The sequence below is a fragment of the Cheilinus undulatus genome, linkage group 8, assembly GCF_018320785.1.
Source record: "Cheilinus undulatus linkage group 8, ASM1832078v1, whole genome shotgun sequence".
Taxonomy (NCBI): domain Eukaryota; kingdom Metazoa; phylum Chordata; class Actinopteri; order Labriformes; family Labridae; genus Cheilinus; species Cheilinus undulatus.
Genome location: NC_054872.1, coordinates 22,478,055 through 22,495,915, shown reverse-complemented (window position 1 = coordinate 22,495,915; position 17,861 = coordinate 22,478,055). Strand labels below are relative to the sequence as shown.

Here is a 17,861-nt window from a genome sequence, read left to right as displayed (position 1 = left end):
TTTAAACAGAATTTTAAAGTGTAGGAAAGCTCCCACAGGTAGTTTAACTTAAAAAAGTTAAGTTCACCCAACATAAATGTACAAGTAAAAATGAGTTGATATTAAAATGGCAAAGTACCTGGTACTAAAGAAATACAGTTTTTTAGTCTTATTTTTTCACTAACTTAAATGTTTTATGTAATCAGTTGCCTCTACTATTTTAAGTTTTGTTAACTCATCAGGATTTACTAATAACAAAAAAAAATCCACAACTTAAAAACTTTGATGGAATCGGTTTTAACAACATTTTTTTGAGTATTTTCAACTTGTTTGTTTTTACAGTGTAGAGTGTTTCTTTTTTTTTAGTTAAACTTAAATGTTAACGATGCTACTATTACTCTACTAAAGACAACATGTCTTAATATGCCTGGTTCCCTTTAAAGAACACATTATGACACAAGCACTGACCACAACAGGGAGCCTCCTCCCCCAATCCTCTGTCAATAGTGAAGAAAAACACTGCCAATTTCAAACATACCAGACAAAATTAAGTGCTTACAAATAAATAACATCAGGAACAATAATGTTGCCAGTCTGATTTCCATTTCGCCATTATTTTATTTCATTGTTTTTTCCTCCTATTTGACAAGTTGGCTGACTTAGCCCCAAAGACAAAATAAAAACCAGTGTTTACTAGTACGAGTTCTGTACAATTCACCAGTGATACACACCAGTATAGCTTACAATATACCAACATGAGCAGATTTACGCAACAACAAGGAGATAAAATAGATTGTTTTTGTTTTTTAAAGCACTTTTTATCCCTATATAACCCAGTTAATTGATAGTGTCATTGCTGGCTGAACATGTAAGTCCAATTTGGGTTAAAAAGGGCTAAAAAGTTTTTTTTATTTATTTTGGTGCTGTGCAAATATGCTCTTACCATACCAGTATATCATGCTATACCAGTACAGTCACCAGTATGTTTTATATAGGAGTATATCAAACTCCACGTGGGGTCAGAATGAACAAAGACACATGTGATCTGCTGTAGATTCAGCTCGTTTTTCCAGTCTCAGGCTCCACATTTCATGTGTTTGTTCCCCTGTTGTGAGAGGGAAATATCGAAAGAGTTACACCTGACAGAAACTGGGATTCAAAGCACAAAGGTTCCAGTTGTGAGGTTTGTTTTTGTTCCCCGGTGTTTAGGGGGGCAGCTTAAGGTGTAACATCAGTCCTTTTACAGGAAAAACTGAATGATATCAGATTGTAGGTGAGGAAAAAGAAGGAGGAAACACTTTTCCCACAAAAACAAGTTGTGGATCAGTTTGAGACATGATGTCCACTTCCTCCTGGACGCATAGGAAGTATCCAGATGATGTTTCTTTTTTTGCTCATTAGAGTCAATGCTGGGGTTGAATATTAGTAAAGAGGAAGCAGATTGTGACTGCAGAAAACAACACAAAAAAAACATGGAGCCAGCCGACATAAGCATAGACTAAAATGAGTGCTAGTAGGGAGTTTCCTGTCTGCAGGGTTTACCCAGTCAGAGTTGGATTCTTCACATTTGGAGTCTTAAAAACCTGCTCAGAGAGGAGCTGAGGAAGACTTGAGGAAAGCAGTGAGAACAAAGAAGAAAAAAATAAGAGAAGAAAGTAAGAAAAAAGAGAGGAAGGTGGAGGATAGTGTTTTCTTTCTTCAGGCAGCAGACTGGTGCTAAACTGTCCTCAAGTTTCAATACGTTCTTTGCGTCTTTTCCTCCGTCTCCTCCTCTGCACTTTCTGAGTCTATAAATAAAACCTGGTGAGACGGAGGGAAGACGGTGGTAAAGAGAGACGGGAGAAGCAATGACGGGCGGGAGGCTGCTTCTCCAAACCTAATCGAGAATTGTCTTTACTTTGTTGAAAAGTCCAAACTAAACCGTGCTGGATCCACTCATTGAAAATAATCCATGGAGGTATTTCAACTTAGGAGAAGGTTTCACATCCAGGGAGTCAAAACACACGACACCGACATATGACATGGCTGCTGGCTCTCATAGGGGAAGTTTCATGCAGATATGTTGCAGATCAAACCCAGTCTGATCAGTTTTGTGTTGACTTTGCTTGAGATCCACCCCATGTCAACAACAGCACATCCACTCACTCCCATGATAGTGTTTACGTCAGAGGGGCTGAAACCTTTTAAACCGGGGCTCATCTTTTTATTCCAGTTCAAAGAGAGTGAAGCTGCCGAGTCCCTGATTCAGGAAGTGTTTTTGCTCTGTTCTTGTATGTAGAAAGTCACAGTGGTGGAGAGTTGGACACAGGATTCAACATCTAAAGATTCTTCACGGTCTGTTGTACAAACATCAGAGCCACGGTTTCCTCCTTTGATATAAGTCAGTCAGCTCCAACAGCTCTCACATATGATCCACATCAACGAGTCTTTATTATTATTTTTCCTCCACTGCTAACAAGAACCATAATAATGCTGCAGAGCAGATTGCCTAGGCTAGTGTGGGCGGGATTGAGCCATCATCTTGAGTCGTGATTGGTCGATGACATCCAGTAGGTTCTTGGCGTCAACTGCAAGAGCGTGAGCTGCTGTCAACATCTGCTTTTTGTAGTCCTGCTGGAGGCTAGACAAGAAAAAATACAAACTCAAATTACATTGTCTGCTACAAGTTTGATGAGCAGTAAGAAAAAATTATAACAATAATGGTAAGAAATTTAATTCAGTTTTTTGGCACCCTCTAAAACACAGGTTTACAAAGCAAAAGCACAGATTAAACAAAACATAAGACACTTAAACAGTAAGGAGCCAGTCATTGACAGCACAACCCCAAGACCTAAAATAGCCCAACAAGAACCTGAGTAACACAAGAACTCAACTTTGAATGAGGCTAATGCTGCATTTCCATACATAGTAACAGCTTGACTTTGTTTGACTGCTCTACTCACTTTTAGTACAATGGACTTTTAGTGCATTACTTTAGTGCATTTGTTAGTGAATTACTTTGTAAAATTACAATTAATTCAATGCTTTATTGCCCGTTCAGCACACTTTCAGCCACTGCAACTTCTCTCTGCAGCCACGGCAGTGATGTGAAATAAGTAAACCACTGCTATTTATCGTTTAATTTCCCTTAAAAAAAATTCTCACAGACAGCACCTTAAAAAAATTTACTTTATATATTCCTTTATTTCCTTTTCATTCAATAACACATTCCTTTTTTCCACAGTTACAGTGCCTATAAAAAGTATTATCCCCCTTGGATGTCGTACCCTTTTAAATCAACCGTTGTCAATATAATCTGGCTTTCTTGATTAAAAAAAAATACAAAAAATATCTTTAATGTCAGAGTGAAAACAGATTTCTACAAAGTAATGTCAATTAAATAGAAAATATGTAATGTAAAATAAGTGATTTCACCACTTTAAAGTGACTGACCTAATTCAATGGAGGTCCAGCCAGTTGGTGTTAGTAGTCTCAGGATTAGTGAAATGGGGATCACCAGAGTACAGTGAATGTGTCTCAAGTGATTGTAGTATAAAGACACCTGTGTCTGAAAAGGTCCAGTCACTGGTTAATTGGAATTCCTGGCTACCATTACACAAATAAGACAAAAGAACACTCCAAGAAACTCAGAGAAAAGTAGTAGGTCAGGGGATGGAAACAAAAAAGTTCCAAGGCACTAAACATCCCCCAGAGTTCAGTTAAATCCATCAACAGGAACTTTTTTATTTAATTGACAATAAAGAGTTTTTTTTTCTTTTTCAAAAAAGCTGAATTATATTGACCATGGCTGATTTAAAAAATGAATAGAAGGGTAAAACATCTAGGGGAGTCCGTACTATTTATAGGCACTGTAAGTTCATGTCATATTCTTCAATCAACCCAACTCGTCTTTCTCACGGAAAAAGGTAGTTGACTAACATTTTTGGAAATTCAATTTTGGAAATGAAATTCACACTGCGCCAAAGGAGATACCAAAAAAATAGTACAGTCAAGATGGGTCATCTCTGTACCACATGGCAAAACAGCACCATAAGTGGATCGCAGATGTGAGAAGATATAAGAAATCAGGAAATAGCACCAAAAAAAGAGATTAAAAGAAAAAAAGACAATAACAAAATAATAGGCAAAAGAGATAAAGCAGTAGAAAGACCAAAAATTGTGTTTAAAGAAATTAAAAGATGACATCAATTGTGACTGAAATTACATATCCTATTATCATCATTATGTTTATTGTCATTACTGTAAAAGTGTGGAAAAAAAAATTAAACCAAAGTTAAAATCAAGTTATTTTTTCAGCTAACTGTGGTATAATGCAACAAATGGCAACATTTATGTTTACATGGTCCCTTTAAAAATAAAATAAAACAAATTAAAATAAAACAGACTTTTCATATTGTAATTTATAATAACATGAACATACCTGGTCATAACATATTGTTGGGCTAACTTCATCTTCCCGATAAGTTCTGCCAAGTCAGAGTTAAGGAGTTTCTGTGCCATCTCAATCTGTAGATGACAACCAGAGTTAAACACAGCAAACACTACTGCACACGTGATTATATGTCATATAAAAATTATTTAAGAACACAAAAATGAAGTGTGTGAGTGTGAATATGTGGTTAACAAGTGTGTTTGTCTCTACCTCTCTGTGCGTACTGGCTGGAAGTTGTGGTAAAGTCTCGTCCACTGTGGCCAACAACGTCCTCAAGGCCAGACCCACATCCTGAAACACACAAACACAGGCAGCCTTACTCAGAGGAACAGGCTGTCTTCCATGAAAATAATAGTTTTTTTTTTTTAAGTGAATAAGAAAATCTAATTTAGTTCAGAACTTGAACAGAATTTCCTATAAAGCTGGAGATAATCAGTGTGGAGTAATAAAGCACAATTATGTAGAGAAGACTTCAAACATTAAATCCCCTCAATTAAAGGAAACATCTACTGAGGTTAAAAGGTTGGATCAGTAGTCTAAGTGAAGAATCACATTATTCATGTTCAAGTATCATGATTCAGCCCTCTGCGGAGCTCTACACTGTCCTTTAATAAAGACAGGGCGTCTCAGTGGTCAAGGTGAGAGAATATAAAACTGCATTAACAGTGTAATGCTGTCAAGCTTAAAGGTCAAAGTCTGCAGCTCAAGAAGAAGCATCACCATTTCAACGAGCCTCTAAGGAATAGGGATTCATTTTAAGCATTTTACTAGCAGGAGATATTCGTATGTAAAGAGTCTCTTTTACCTTGACCATGGGGACGTATTCCTCTGGAGGAGCAGGCTGAATCTTGCTCGACATCTCAATCACAGCTTTGACCAACCCTGTCACGTTCTCGTACACTTTGTCATTGGAGCGGTCCAGGTTGGCGGTAGGGGGCGGGCTGATCTCTTGTGGCTGCAGCTGAACCGGGGTAGAATAATAACCAGTGAGCAAAACGACAACTGAATGAACAGTGTGTGTGTGTGTTGACTATGCAGTGACAATGATACACATAAGTCAGACAATGCAGATGTGAAATGTAAGCTGCATGATGTCTACTTTGTACTAATATGTCACAGCCAGGGTTTACTGTTTTGAACTGGGTTATATTTCAGAAAATAACAGTATTTTCCAAACATTTTTAACTCCCATTGACACTTAATGAAAAAATATGAGCATTACATAACAACTCACACTGAAATACTTGATACAAGGCTTACACTTTAGTTAATAAGGAGACCGTCAAGCTGGAAAACCAAAATCAAGCTATCTTCTTTAAATGGGTAAAAAAAAACTTCCTTCACTACTTTAAAACTTAGTAAGAACCCAGTCGAGCCTACTACTTGATTGATGTAAAAGGTGTGACCCTAAGCTGCATGTCTGGGGTCAGAATTTGCACAAATATGGTCACTGAACAGCTAAATAGTAAAAAGACAAGAAGGCCACACTTGCAGGGGGGCCTACAGCTGACAAAATGTGTTAATGTAATGAATTACCAGACTGATGAATGAGTGAATGAGAGGATGAATGAATGAATGACATGATAGGTTATTGGGTTATTTAGATGTATAGAGTTTTTAATAAAAAAAAAAAAAAAAAAAAAAAAGTTAGTTGCAGTTCTCAGTTTGCATCACTAGATGGCAGTAGCAGACTTACAAAACAAGACGATGTAATTCTAAATTATTCCAATACTAAAGCTGTAGGTCCTGTACATTAAAAACATTTACTGTAATAATATCTAATTTTCATTTCCACAGTGTATTTGTTAAATAACTCTGCCTCTTCCTCATGTTCTCTGTCTTGCTCTTCATCTCTTTGTTTCTACTCTGAGCCTACCTAGGTAGCTGTCCTCACCTGAACCTTTTTGTCCTTCTTACCTCCATCTCTAGCTCCGTCTACAGCTCTGTTCCTTAATCCTCCTCAAACCATCTTCTCCTAAAACACTGCAGCCCTGAAATTTAATTGCCTATTCCAAACCCAAAGAGAAACTAGCAACAAAAATTCTTCAATGATTTAACAATGGAAATCCACTAAATTAGTCGTAAAAACTTTTATTAGGGGAAAATAAACATTTTCATCCTGGCAATAAAGAATGCATGATTGGTACAGAGGTAGTTTAAAATGTTTTTGTGCGTGATTGAGGTTAAAGAGTTGAAGTTAGCTAAAGTAAACAAATAACATGTTAAAATGAAGGGGAAACAGTACAAAGATCAAATATGACAGAAAATCAGTAGATGTGTTTGTGTGTGATTAATCATACTACTGCAGAATCTGATTGATTGGACAGAGATTTAAAAATAAATGAATATGGAAGAAAGGTTCAGATGAATGAAGAGATGTGTGACTAGCGGACAAGACGCACAGTAAACACACACAGTAGTGTGCTGCTTACCCGCCAGGGCTAGAGGGTCAACAGAGTGGTAGAGTGCAGAGGAGGAGATGGAGGAGGAGGAGGGGGGGAGCAGCCAAAGAAGAAGAGGAAAATAAAAGTAAAATGTTATCGCTCAAAGCAATACAAAACATGCAACGGCTATAACGGATTTTCTTTACGTGTCTCTTTGACTGTATTTGCACAGGTATTTTTGCATTAGATTTGTATGAATTTGCAGTTGTGTGTGTGTACCTTGACACCATCATTGTAACTGTCCCCAGTATTTTGACAGGCCAGACCGCCCACTTGACTCTGAGCGCCAGGTCGAGGGGGTTTCTTTGGGGGAGCTGCATGCTCTGCAGGACACAGCAGATACAAGTGAAAATGATTTCTCCTCACAATATTAAAATTCTTACAAATTTGGATACACTTCTCTGGTATGTGTTATGAATCTGCCATCTCTCACCGGTAATTTAAATAAAAATAAAGACAAAATATGAAAAATGTTCTGGGGGAAGCCAGGCTATACAGCTCTACATTTTTACCTAAAACTGGCTTATTACGTGGAGCATCTGCACCCATCTGTAGAGCTGTATAGCCTAGAATCCCCCAACATGCTCTGCTTCAAGGGCCAACACACATTGACATCTGACTGACTTCTATCGCCAAGTACTTTATACAACCCAACATTAAAAATACCAATATATACCTTTAAATATTACATTTTCTGTCCTGATAAATTCAGTTTTCCCACAGTTTTCATGGTACAACTACTATTATTATTGGGTCTAATAACTATCAACAAGGAAATTTCAAGTTTCAACATCATGATAGTTGTACACTATATGGACAAAGTATTACATCAGCAGGGACTGTAATGACTTTGTATTGGAATACATGTTCTTTAATATGTTGTTGTCCCCCTTTTTGCAGCTTTAACAGTCTCCACTCTTCTTGGAGGGCTTTCAGCAAGTTTGGAGTGTTTTTGTGGGAATTTGTGCTCATCCCTCTGTCAAGCATTTATCAGGTCAGACACTGATGTTGGATAAGTAGGCCTGGCTTGCAATCTCTGTTTGAAATCATCCCAAAGGTGCTCGATGGGGTTGAGGTTAGGGCTCTGTGGGGGGGCCAGTCTAATTCTTTCACACAGAACTTATCAAACCATGTTTTTAAAGTTCTTGCTTAGAGCACTGGGGCACAGTTATGTTGGAAAAGAAAAGGGTCTTCCCCAATCTGTTGCCACAAATTTGGAAGCGTAGCATTGCCCAAAATGTCTTGGTATGCAGAAGCATTAAGATTGGCCTTCACTGGAGATAAGGGGCCTCACACAAACCCTGAAAAACAGATCCATTATCCCACCTCCACCAAACTTCACAGTTGGCTCAATGTAGACAGGCAGGTGAGATTCTCCCAGGATCTGCAAAACCCAGACTTCACCTTCTGACTGCCAAACAGAGAATTATGATTTATCACGCCACAGAACTCCACTGTTCCACAGTCCAGTGTCAGTGTGTTTTTTTCCACCACTCCATCTAATGCTTGGCATTGGACTTAGTGATGTGAGACTTGCATGCAGCTACTTGGCCATAAAGAAAACCATTCCATGAAGCTCCTGTTGGACAGTTTTTGTGCATATCAGTGCCAGTGGAAGGTCGGAACTCTTCAGCTATGGCATCAGCAAAGCATTGGTCACTTAGCAGTAGTTGACCCTGCTCTATGATATAACTTGGTCTTCTGCCTTGTGGCTGAGTTGCTGTTGTTTCTGAATGCTTCCACTTTCTAATAATAATATTACTTACTGTTGAGTGTGGAATATCCAGCAGGGATGAAATTTCAAAATCGATCTTATTGCAAAGGTGGTATCCATCACTGTACCACATCTGAAGTCCCTTAGCTCTTCAGAATGAGCCATTTTGTATCAAAAATGCTCATAAATGAAGACTACATGCCTAGCTGCTTGATTTTACACACTTATGGCAATACATCTGATTAAAATACCTGAATTCAATATTAAACAGGTGTGAGCAAATACTTTTGTCCATAAAGTGTATATTTATGCCGAATCAACAGTTGAAAACTCATTAGTACAAATTATTTCTGGTCACAGGGAAAAGATATGGCTATAAAAATGCAAATTGTTGCCAAAACTTTAAAACTATAAATGAACTAAGTTCTATGGGTTTCGTGTCTCTTAATAACTGAAAATGTGTGAACTGTTGTTTCCCCCTTTTGTTGTTGTTTCATATTGTATTTATCTCTTTTGTTTATCTATACTGATACAGACCTATGGATCTTAAATTAATATAAAGTAAGGTATTCTCTGTGTTTAGGCTGTTGCAGTGAGGGTATATTCTTATCCCTGCTCTAAGCACACTGAGCTCGACATGCTGTCTGAGTCCATGTAAACAGAGGCTGGATGGCTTGCTGAGTTATAAATCGGATTTGTCATATTGTGGCAACAGAGCGTAAACCCAGGACACACACATAAACGCTGTAAATGCTTGTATAGGGTGATAGGGAATCGTTATGCAGAGGCTGAGTAAGAAATAAACACATTCGCTATGCTACATGTACAAACAACATACTCTGTGAGATTCACAGGCAAAAAAGAGAAGACAGAATAAAACAATTATGCTTGAGTGACCATAATTACAGCTGTTTACAGGCCCGTCTCTTACCTGCTTTGCCAACGGGTTGGTATATGTGCTGGTTTCCCGCCTGCACAAACAAACAAACAACAACAAAACATTTGGTTAGCGAGTGCTCAGTCACGCACATAATCAGAAGCTTTACAGGAAATTAGAGCTTCACAGGCAAAAAACCACCAGCTGCTTCTGAAACATTTATGGAATCCAATTTAATTTTCCTGTGACACGACACCACATCCCATTTTTGCAGTAAAAAGCAGAGAATTGTCTCTGTTTTCTGCGGTGTGTGGTCTATGGCTGTGTTACTTGTGTTAACAAAATATTCTGTCTGCCTGTGCAGGAATAACAAAAAAGAGAAATGTGCTTCTTTTGTTAGTGCTGTGCTTTCAAACCCAAACAAAATGCTGCAGCACGTCGTCATGATTTGATGTTTGGGAGCATAAAATGATGCTGCAAAACTCTCTCTGGTGGTGCTGGGCTTGTTTCGTATCCACTTTGTTGTATTATTACTCTATCTTTGTTGTTTTTCTCTGTGTGAGAAACCAGCTCAGCGGGCTTCCCAAAAAAAGCCTCTTTGCCATCAGAGTGTTGTGGTTCGACAACCACTGACACCCCAAAATACTCTACTACAGCATTTTACACACACATGTACACACACAGTCAAAGGAGGGAGATTTTCCCACCACAAACCACAGACATTCAAATTGGAGAAGGAGGAGGACAAGCAAAGAGATGAATTACAGAGACAGAAATATCTAGCCTAAGGCAACTTCTCACTGCAACAACTTCTTACTTCTGCTGGCACCGAGGAAAGAACGCCATACAGATCTCGTTAAGTATGTTCAGCTTTCAAATGCCCAACTTTAAAAAGAAGTTACATAAATGTTAAAAGAGTTATTTTTACTTATTTTCAGGAGAGATACGAATTATGGAGGCCCCATCAGTAAATTACCATCAACATGCTTTGCTAAGTGCAGATGTTGTTGTGCAAATCACTTGAGTAACAACAAACTGCTGAGTTCATAAAATGCTGTGGTTTGCTCTTTTGATTGAACTCAAACTGGAAGGCCAAGGAAAAAATGTCCTCTTAACACAGACGATGTAAATGAAAAATTCATCCACAGCTAAGGAGTGTTTAAATTAGTACTGTTAGAGTACTACAGTACTGTTAGAAAAGGTTCAAAATAGTCTCACATTTCATGTAAAAGCAGAAAACAGTTGTTGACTTGTGTGTGCAAATACATACTTTTTAACACAAGGTAATACATTTAAACAAGGAGTCACAATTATATATATAAAACATACTTAAAACACAAAACTTACTCAATAACAGATTAAAAACAGGTACAAGGGAGCTAGACAAAATGAGGGCAAAACTACTTAAGGGTAAACATTCAAAGGGTGTAACTGCTCTGTGGTCTCCTTACTGATTAGAATATTACATTACATTTCATAGTAAAACACTGAGTTGCAGAATGCTAACCCACAGGTGGTGTCTAATTTAACACTGCACTCAACTGGTGGGTACAAAAATGGGCTGTAAAGCTGTGTGAAAAAAAGCTGTGTGGGTAAAACTGCTACTGATTGAATATTCTTTATAATACAGTACATCAATTAGTTGATTGATTTATTAATTGTACTTAATATATGTGTCATGCATAACTTTGTTACTGACAGGGCCAGATTGTTACTACCTGTGGGATAGTCTCAATTTAGAAATTATGATTAGTTATATATTAACAAAAGGAACAAATAAGTAGCTTTTGCAAAAACAATTAGTAATGCTTAATTTAATCATTGACACACAGAATTTAAGCAAATTTAAACTGCTTGTTCAATCAAATAGACATAATAATAGCTGGTTAAAATAAATATACCTTTAATTTTTATACAAACATTTAATGATGCATAAAAAATACAACAATTGCAGCCACTTAAATCTCTAATTTCTTGCTACCATCTTATTAAATAAAACTACAGAATCTCTTTTACATTTTTTTTCATATTTTCAGACTTTTATCATATTTTCATCATTTGAATTATTTTTCTTTTTTTTAATCTTTGGTCTGTCTTTATGATTATGGAGGCGGGAGGTGGAAAGCGTTTGAGAATAACTGCTAGAAGACGCTGCTTCCGTCTGTTTAAAATCCTAAACTGGAGCTGATGATAAAGACATGTAGCGTACAATGAACACTGAGGAATAAAGGAGCTAGTTTTTACATTTCAGACATATAAATTAACCGATAATCACACTCATACTTCCACTTATTGTGCTACTAGTGGTTAAGGCCCTTTACTCCATGTATAAAAGTCAATCCAGGGGGTATCTGTGCATTAAAACTGCAAATGTTGACAACATTTTAAAAATAACATCCTATTAAAGTTCGAAAGACACATCCCTGATTTACTTTAAGAAACCCAATTCCTTCTAAAGTCATTGTGCTGGTATGCTCTCACACTGAAGTAAAGCTCAGTGAACCCAAGACCACCAGCAGGCTCGGTATGGACTGAAGATCACTGGGACCAAAATGTAAGAAAAAGATGGCTGCTTGTTTTTATGCTACCATGTTCTATTAATAACTGGTGATGTTGTGGGAATCCATTGACCCCTCATTTTTTACTAACCCCACCCCCAAGGGGTCACTTCCTGTCCCTGGATCAATCCCCTCAGCTGTAATGAAAACAAACACACACACTGCAGCCAATGGCAGCAAATCCTGCCCAGACAGGAGGACAAAATGAGTCTTTGTCAGATATCTTCCTCCTCAAAAACAACAACAATTCAGAAAAACAACTTCCCCCTTTGAATGATTACATCATGGCATTTAACAGCAAAAATTAGGAAGACTAAATAACGTCCATCTAGAAGGATTTTAACTTCTTCTTGTGATATGATTATACATTGAAGTTGTTTTCCAGCATCTGTGAGCATAAGCAGTTAAACAGCTTTGGTAAAAAAAAAGAACACCAAATACTCACCGGTGGTTGGAGTCCACCATCGTCTCTGTCCAGACTCCCTCTAGAACTTCTCGAGTCTGGTTTCTAAAATACACAAATAAAATAACTTTATTTCTCCAAAACTGAATATATTTAAAGTTGAACCTGACAGAAAGTATTTAATTTGGACTTAAGAGCTATTCTCTGTCAGTAATATCCTTTGACGGTTTGGTATTAGCTCCGTATCCCAAATAAAATCCATGAAAATGGGCAGACTGGTGCATTATTTTCTGCTGCTAACTTAGGCACATAAACTGAATACATCTCTCATCAGCTTTAAATTTTTTCCATCAAAATACATTTTCTACAATCAAACAGAGCATTTCATGACAATAAGCAACCAGTAATTAGTATGAGCTGGAAAAAAAGTTAACCAGCTCCTCTTCTTTAAAGTGTTATATACAGCCTTAAAGTGATTATCTGAATGAGGAGAAATGAATGGGTGAGTCACAGCAGGGACGCTCTCACACTCTTGTAAAGCCTCCCTGCACGAGACTTTACATAAAAACAGGAACACGCCGTACGAAACTGCGGGATACACAAGTACAGGACTTCTCCTTCAGACATGCACACTTTCTCAAACTTTTCAGACTAACATTTAACCTCGAAAATGCCACAAAAATCCAGACTGACACTGCTCAGAAACACCTGCACCCCCACACATTAATCATCCCCCCAGCTGCTCTCACTTACACACCCATCCTTGCTTACCAGTTTTCCAAGACAGGACTTGAAGACCAGCATTGCCATTGGGTTCATCAAAGTTTTCTCAATAAAACTTATTTTTAATCTCCAAGTTGCTTCAAGTGTTGTGTCGGTTTATATTTCTCTCTCCAGATTTATCTTCTTCTTGTGCTTCCTGTCTGTCTACCAGCCTGTTTCCCTGTCTGTGCCAAAGCTTTCATCAAGACAAAAATTCAGATTCAGCCCCAGCCTCCTGCCTCCAGCTCATTTATATCTGACTCTGACGCACCAAATGAGGGACGGAGAGAAGGAGGAGAAGGAGGAGGGATGGAGCACACAGCCAAGGAGCTGTCAGTGTGCGAGCATGTCTTCCCGTCTTTCCCAAACCATTATTTCTCTCTCCTCCCTTTTTTACCCCTCCCTGAAGTGACAGTTTTATAGAAAAAGGCAGCCTATAACACACACACCCTCTCAAACACATTTTGCCTCCCTAGCTTTTCAGTAATCTTGTGTGTTGTCAGTTAGTGGTTGTGGGTCAAAGACAGACTGTTGACTGGGCTGTCAGAGTCTCTAAGCCTATCATTAGCCTGGAATTCACATAGACCACACCTGCCTACAAAATCCCTCTCTCTTACACACTAAAACACACACACATGCTCACACAGGCATGCACAATAAAATTCTTGAGCAGACCCCAGACAGCTCCCTCAATCAGAGTTCACAGAAATATGCATCCTACATGAAAAGTTCCTCCCCTCTTTCCCCCTGGTAGTTATCTAACAGAGTCTCTGAATCTCTCATTTTACACTTCATAACAACAAACCCTCTATGAATCCATCATTCTGTTATAAATAAAAGTTGCCCTACAATTCTGAGTCAGCCATTATGAATTTAAGGCTGAAAAACTCCCACTTTGGTGAAATGAACAGGAGAATTGGATGATACACTGATAGAAAGTAGAGAGCACAAAACAAAATCACTATATTTTGGGTTAAGTAGGTTCCTTCATAAGTACAGATTTAGCAAACAGTATGTGAATCACATCTGGAGAAAGGCAATTCAGAGTTAAAGTCACTTACATCCCTTTAAAATAAAGCTGTTTTCTAAGTAAAAGCTTAACAAATGTAGCAGATTTCTGCTCTGAAATTTTGGAGTGTCAATAGATCTAATATTACTCCCAGCTCAATTAATAAAACTAATCAAAATGCCATGGTCAAAATACAATTTGACACCTCAACAGGTAGTTGACAAGGTCGTTGACCTCACTTCCTATTTACAGTCTAGGCTCAAAGATGTAGGCACAGCCCATGGTTCAATGTTAAAAACATATTACAATAAAATCAAATTGATCAATAAAAACACAAAAAGGGCTGTTTCCTGAAAAATGTTGATTGTAAATATCATTGCCATTTTAGAAGTAGTTACAGGAAGCTACTAGCTTTAGCTTCATTTGCTGTGTTTTCATTGAGCATGGGCTTTTTCTGTAAGAACACTAGACAGCTGCTGTATACGCTACAGCTACGTTTTGTAACAAGTAGAGATGTATCAGTATCGCTGTGACAGAAGCGTCCCAGTTTTGTTGTGGACATGTGACAGTTTTAAACAGAAGGACTTAAGGGCTAAAGTGCAGTTTGATAGGGAATATGAGTAACATAAGGAGCCACTTGGCAAATCATCACCCTGAAAAGATTCACAAAGGTACAAGGAGCAGATTCCGCTCAGGCCAAAAGACTCTGATTTTGAGCTTTTTGCCTTTATTGTTAAAAGGACCACAGAAGAGAGACAGAAAACATGGGGAGAGAGAGTGGGAGAAGACAGGCACCAAACATGCGCTGAGAGCAGGAAGAAGTCCCAAAAACAGGTGTTGAGGACTACAGTCTCTATATGAGTGCCTGCTCTACCGCCTGAGATTAACCAGTGCCAGGCCAAAAGACTCTTAAAGAAGCATGCACAATCCCACTTTCCTACAACAGCGTGATCGCTCAACGGATCACAAGGTGCGCTGGTATATACTGTATGTCACCAAAGACCTACAGCTATTTTCAGTGGTGGACAACAGAGGTTTTAGAGGGTTAGTAAACGCACTGGAGCTGAAGTACAACTATATATTTTTAAGCCTAATGCATGCCAGAGATACCACAATAATTACTGTACAGTGGACTTCATACCAAGGTAATATCATACCATGAATATTGATACCGTTATATCCCTGTTAATTAGGTCTTGTCACGTTAGTTATTTCTGGTGTATAAGGCTTGAATTTTCTAATATAAACGATATGTCCAGCCTGCCTTGCTTGACCAGCATGTCTCTTCTCCACTCTAATCCATGAATCTGACTCTATCCACCTGCCTACTCTCTAAATAAAGATGTAAAGGCCCAAAAATATATCTTACAAAAAAGGTACATTTTCTGTCCTTCAGGCCGTTCCAAACCCACTCTGCCATTACCACACCAGAAGTGTAATCAAACTTTATTTATAAAGTTGTTGCATGTATTTCTGTCCTGACAGTGGTGGTCTGCAAATGCAGGAGTCTAAGAGTGGCAGTCTGTAACCAGACTGTACTGAGAAAGTGGGGAATGGTGTATGGGAAGTAGACACAGGCTGCCCATGTAGAGGACAACAGCCTCCGCACATGGGGCACACAGACATAACCACTATGCTACCACTGCCCCAATGCAACACTGAATTTTTAACTTAACATTACACTTGTCCTTTTTGGGGTATGTGATGAATTTCAGAAAACAAAATTATAGAAACACAACATGCATCATGGAGTTAACAAAAACAATAAAACAGTGAAACTGAAAATCCAAACATGGAAATCAAGCAAGACAGCATTTAGCGCAACAGAGAACAACAACAACTCACTTTACCATCTTTCACATGCCTAACAACATTAAAAAAATGGAAGCCACAGTCTCAGCTGTTTCAATAATCTTTTTCAGTAAATGTTCCTGGTTTTGCAGAAACTGTACATACCCATGCAAAGATACACTGTTGTCCTCCAATAGTGCTGAATAAAGCTAAATGACCATGGAGAAATACGTCAGCATATCTTTGTTTATTTGCCACTCCAGAATAAATGAATTATAAATGCACTGTTGCAGAATTAGTTTTGTTTATTTTCTTGACTGTATTTTCCAATGTGTGTGCACTGAGTGTGTTACCAGCAGCCTTTCCTCCTCTTCCAGCCACCTCTGGTCCTCCTCCATCTGCTGTTGTTGTATCATCAGCTGTTCCTCCATTAACAGGCACTGCGGGCCTACACACTGCTGCATGTCTACTGCCCTGTCCTACACACACGCCAACACAGACACGCACAGAACACAAATACAAGCATGCAACAAAAACAGCAGAGCAACAGAGATGCACAGCAGCACAGTGACACACAATGAGGGGAAACATGCTCACAGACACGCACGCACACAAACAGAACGGACAAACACATATACCAGACTGATGAGAAGCTGAACTAAAGTGATAGACATACAAACTATAAAAACACAAACGGTGTCAAAGGACTGCTGGGCAGCAACTATTCATTGGGCTATATGAATAAATTTGTTGCTGAAAGTGCCTTGGAAGTAATTTCCAGAAACAAAAAAAATCATAATTTAAGTTTTTAGACTTGATAGTCCTTTAATGAAGGATTTATGCTCAAATATGCGGGATGAGAGCTGTAGACGTTAGCAGCTATGGTTCTTACGCACTGACAGCATCTCAAAGCATCCAAGTTGTCTGGTTGTGTCTATATGCATGTCTTCATGAGTGCAGTATTTATCTCTTACCTCCATAGCCGAGCCCCAAAGTGCCATGTCGTGTCCATGTGGCTGAGGAAGGTGCTGTGCTGCATGCGAGTGTGTGTGGACATGGTGGCGGGGGTGCGTGTGTGCATGGTGTGTCTCCAGCATCGTAGCCTGTGGGGGGTATAGGGCGCTTGGCACCGAGGGGAGGGTGTGAGGGCCAGGGTACCCTGCCATCTAAAGTCAAAGAGGAAAGAGAGGACAGAGAGGAAAGACACATTACTACTTTGTCCTGCTTTGAAACATCCATTCATACTAAAACTCAAATAAACCCTGTTTTATGCATCATGCTTCCTATATTACCTTTATTATTGTCCTTTTATCTATTTTCATATTTCACCCGCTACTCATTTTAATACTCAGAAATAAACCGTACAACTGTAATTGTCTTGGGGCCCAGACTACAGGAGTTGAAAGATTCTCACTGATTTGAATTCGAGTTGTATCACGCTTTAAAGACAAACTTCAAGGATTTCATTTTGTTTTGAATCAAAAGTTGGTTGGTATTCCCCGCACAACAGATTAATGAAACATTGGCATAGTTTTCTTTGTAAAGCCATTTAACATAATCGCCTTCTTATCTACACTATATTGCCAAAAGTATTCACTCACCCATCCAAATAATTGAAATCAGGTGTTCCTATCACTTCCATGGCCACAGGTGTATAAAATCAAGCACCTAGACATGCAGACTGTTTCTACAAACATTTGTGAAAGAATGGGTCGCTCTCAGGAGCTCAGTGAATTCCAGCATGGTACTGTGATAGGATGCCACCTGTGCAACAAGTCCAGTCATGAAATTTCCTTGCTCCTAAATATTCCACAGTCAACTGTCAGTGGTATTATAACAAAGTGGAAGTGATTGGGAACGAAAGCAACTCAGCCACCAAGTGGTAGGCCACA

At 38.6% G+C, this 17,861-nt stretch overlaps 1 protein-coding gene across 12 annotated transcripts in view; it reads right to left on the bottom strand.

Annotated features, from left to right (window-relative positions):
* Positions 1 to 577: 577 nt before the first annotated feature.
* Positions 578 to 17,861, bottom strand: part of LOC121514041 (focal adhesion kinase 1-like) — a 105,248-nt gene continuing 87,964 nt past the window's right edge. For 6 of the 12 annotated variants that reach the window (XM_041794103.1, XM_041794102.1, XM_041794096.1 and 3 more), the window contains 10 exons: positions 16,944 to 17,135; positions 16,323 to 16,448; positions 12,450 to 12,512; positions 9,501 to 9,540; positions 7,075 to 7,178; positions 6,844 to 6,852; positions 5,217 to 5,372; positions 4,622 to 4,702; positions 4,400 to 4,485; positions 578 to 2,599 (listed from right to left, as the gene is read on the bottom strand). In XM_041794103.1, coding sequence (XP_041650037.1) covers positions 2,473 to 2,599; positions 4,400 to 4,485; positions 4,622 to 4,702; positions 5,217 to 5,372; positions 6,844 to 6,852; positions 7,075 to 7,178; positions 9,501 to 9,540; positions 12,450 to 12,512; positions 16,323 to 16,448; positions 16,944 to 17,135 — 984 coding nt within the window. In that variant the 3' untranslated portion in view covers positions 578 to 2,472. Of the gene's footprint in view, positions 2,600 to 4,399; positions 4,486 to 4,621; positions 4,703 to 5,216; positions 5,373 to 6,843; positions 6,853 to 7,074; positions 7,179 to 9,500; positions 9,541 to 12,449; positions 12,513 to 13,178; positions 16,179 to 16,322; positions 16,449 to 16,943; positions 17,136 to 17,861 lie in introns of those variants that run through there. The other 6 variants (XM_041794097.1, XM_041794105.1, XM_041794106.1 and 3 more) reach the window with 4 other exon arrangements.